The 2,194-nt window shown below is 52.4% G+C and overlaps 1 protein-coding gene across 1 annotated transcript; it reads left to right on the forward strand.

Annotated features, from left to right (window-relative positions):
* The first annotated feature begins 283 nt into the window (after positions 1-283).
* Positions 284-1,590, forward strand: LOC105102454 (uncharacterized protein C8orf58-like). The gene is given in 1 exon segment (XM_064494898.1): positions 284-1,590. A coding segment is annotated over 1 exon segment (1,110 nt). The 3' UTR covers positions 1,394-1,590.
* Positions 1,591-2,194: the final 604 nt, after the last annotated feature.

Here is a 2,194-nt window from a genome sequence, read left to right on the forward strand (position 1 = left end):
TCTCTGTTAAAAATCTTCCTTAAGGGGGAGGGTATAGCTCAAGCAGTAGAGCACATGCTTAGCATGCATGAGGACCTGGGTTCAATCCCCAGTACCTCCTCTAAAAATAAATAAGTAAAACTAATTACCTCCCCACAACAACAACAACAAATAAATTTTTTTTAAAAGAAGTTTAAAAAAACTTCCTTAAAAATCTTTAAAGGGCCCGCCCGCCCGACAGCGGCGCGGGGACCAGCCGGGATCGCCGCGGCCCAGGCGCCGTGTAGGGGCCGGACTGGGGACCATGCTGGGCCTGCGGCGCGCCTTCGCCGTGGAGCCACTCAGCGGCCGGGATGTCACTGGCGAGGACCTGGCACGTGGCTGCCTAGTGCCTGGAGTCACCAGCACCTACAGACCGGATGCTGCTCCAGGGTACTCGTCAGACTCCTGGGAGGGAGGTGGCAAGCTGAGAGGTCTTGAAAGGCAGATACCGCTTCTCAAACTGGCCTTCCAGGACTCAGGAGTGGAGATGGTGGTTGGGGACAGCTCCCCGGCCACCTTACGGGGGCTTTCTCAAGACTCTCTGAACTTTGAGCCCATGGGGAGCCCTGAGACCCTGGCTCTTGGGGCTGTGGAGCCTCCTGCCCACCTAAGACGGCTTCTGGCCAGCCGTAAGCTGGAGCAGGTGCTGGAGCGGGCCCCCCAGCTCCTGACTTCCCCTGCCAGCTTGTCACAACACTACCGCTCCCTGAGCCCGCCCAGCCAGCCTGGGTGTGAAAAGCCTCTTTTTGGAGCAGGGGTACAGGAGGCCACTGAGGCAGAGAGTGACCTAGAGGCACACCTGGAAGAAGCAGAGGTGGTGAGGCCTGAAGCCCAGGCCTGCCTCCCGGGGCAGGGTCTTCGCTACCTGGAACACCTGTGCCTAGTGCTGGAGCAGACGGCGAGGCTCCAGCAGCTCTACCTGCAGCTGCAGACTCGGAGGGCCTCTGGGGATCCTGAAGAGGAGTCGGAGGAGTCGGCTGTGGCCCCTTCATCTCCATCCTCTCATGCCCCAGGCAGTGAGGTCCATGAGCCATGGGAGCAGCTCAGCCAGACTGAGGAGACAGGAGCAAAAACAGCTTCACCCCCAAAGGCAGGGGTCCGCAGCCCCAGCCCTCCCAGGCTGTCAGAGGCCCCAGCAGAGTGAGCTAACGCCTTCCCATCCTCCCAGGGACACAAGGTCAAGGTCCTCCTCAACCAGATCCGATGGAGAAGCCCTCGACCTGCTGAACCCGCTGCCCTTCCTGACGGCCCTGCCCGCAGGACAACATCAGGGGGCCTCCGTGAAAGGCCTCCATGCCACCCCCTCCGGAAGACCTTTATGCCATCGTTAGCAGTTAAGAAGCAAAGAACAAAAAACTTTTCTTTGCACTGAGACCTCCTGGTGCCAGGATGTGACCCCGAGTGGGAGGGAGCCTTCTTCCTCGCCCTTTGCCCTGTTGTGGGCACTGCCTGGAAAAGATGCTGACACTTGCCCTTCTCTCTGAGCCTGGGTCCCTGAGAGGCCCCAAGATGTGGCAGCCCCCAGGCTCCTCCCTGGTTGCCAGAAATCTCTGGGCTTAGGCAATGTGAACTAACTTATTTATCTATCATCCACAGAGTTTGTTCATCATGGTGATCTGTACCCAAATATAGCTTCTTTGTAATTGCTCTGTTCAACTTGATTTCTTCTGTCAAATATAGAAAAAAGTTGGCCAGTAATATTGCTTCTGCCCCATGCTCTCTTTCCTCTCCTTTTTGGACTCCAGAAAAATATGTTAGATCTTTTCATTGTGTCACATGTAGCATTAATGCTATTTTATATGTTTCCCATCTTTTTCTTTTTTTCTGTCTGTGCTTCAATCTAGGTACTTTCTACTAACTGATTTTCCAGTTCACTAATCCTCTCTCCTGCTCCATCTAATCCACCTTTAGATCTATGTAATAAATTCCTAATTTCAGTCATTGTATTTTTTCCATTCGAGGATTCCACTTGATTCTTTCCTCTTTATTTATTCCAATTCTCTCATGAAACTGTCCAACTTTTAATCTATTTTATTCTACAGAGGAATCAGTTACTTTACAACTGTGTCTGATAACTCCAATATCTGGGTCTTCTCTGAAACTGTTTTATTTTCTCTTTATCTTGGATGTCAGGCATTCATTAGTCCACTTGGCATACATGACAATTAATTTT

The sequence above is a fragment of the Camelus dromedarius genome, chromosome 16, assembly GCF_036321535.1.
Source record: "Camelus dromedarius isolate mCamDro1 chromosome 16, mCamDro1.pat, whole genome shotgun sequence".
NCBI classification, from domain to species: domain Eukaryota; kingdom Metazoa; phylum Chordata; class Mammalia; order Artiodactyla; family Camelidae; genus Camelus; species Camelus dromedarius.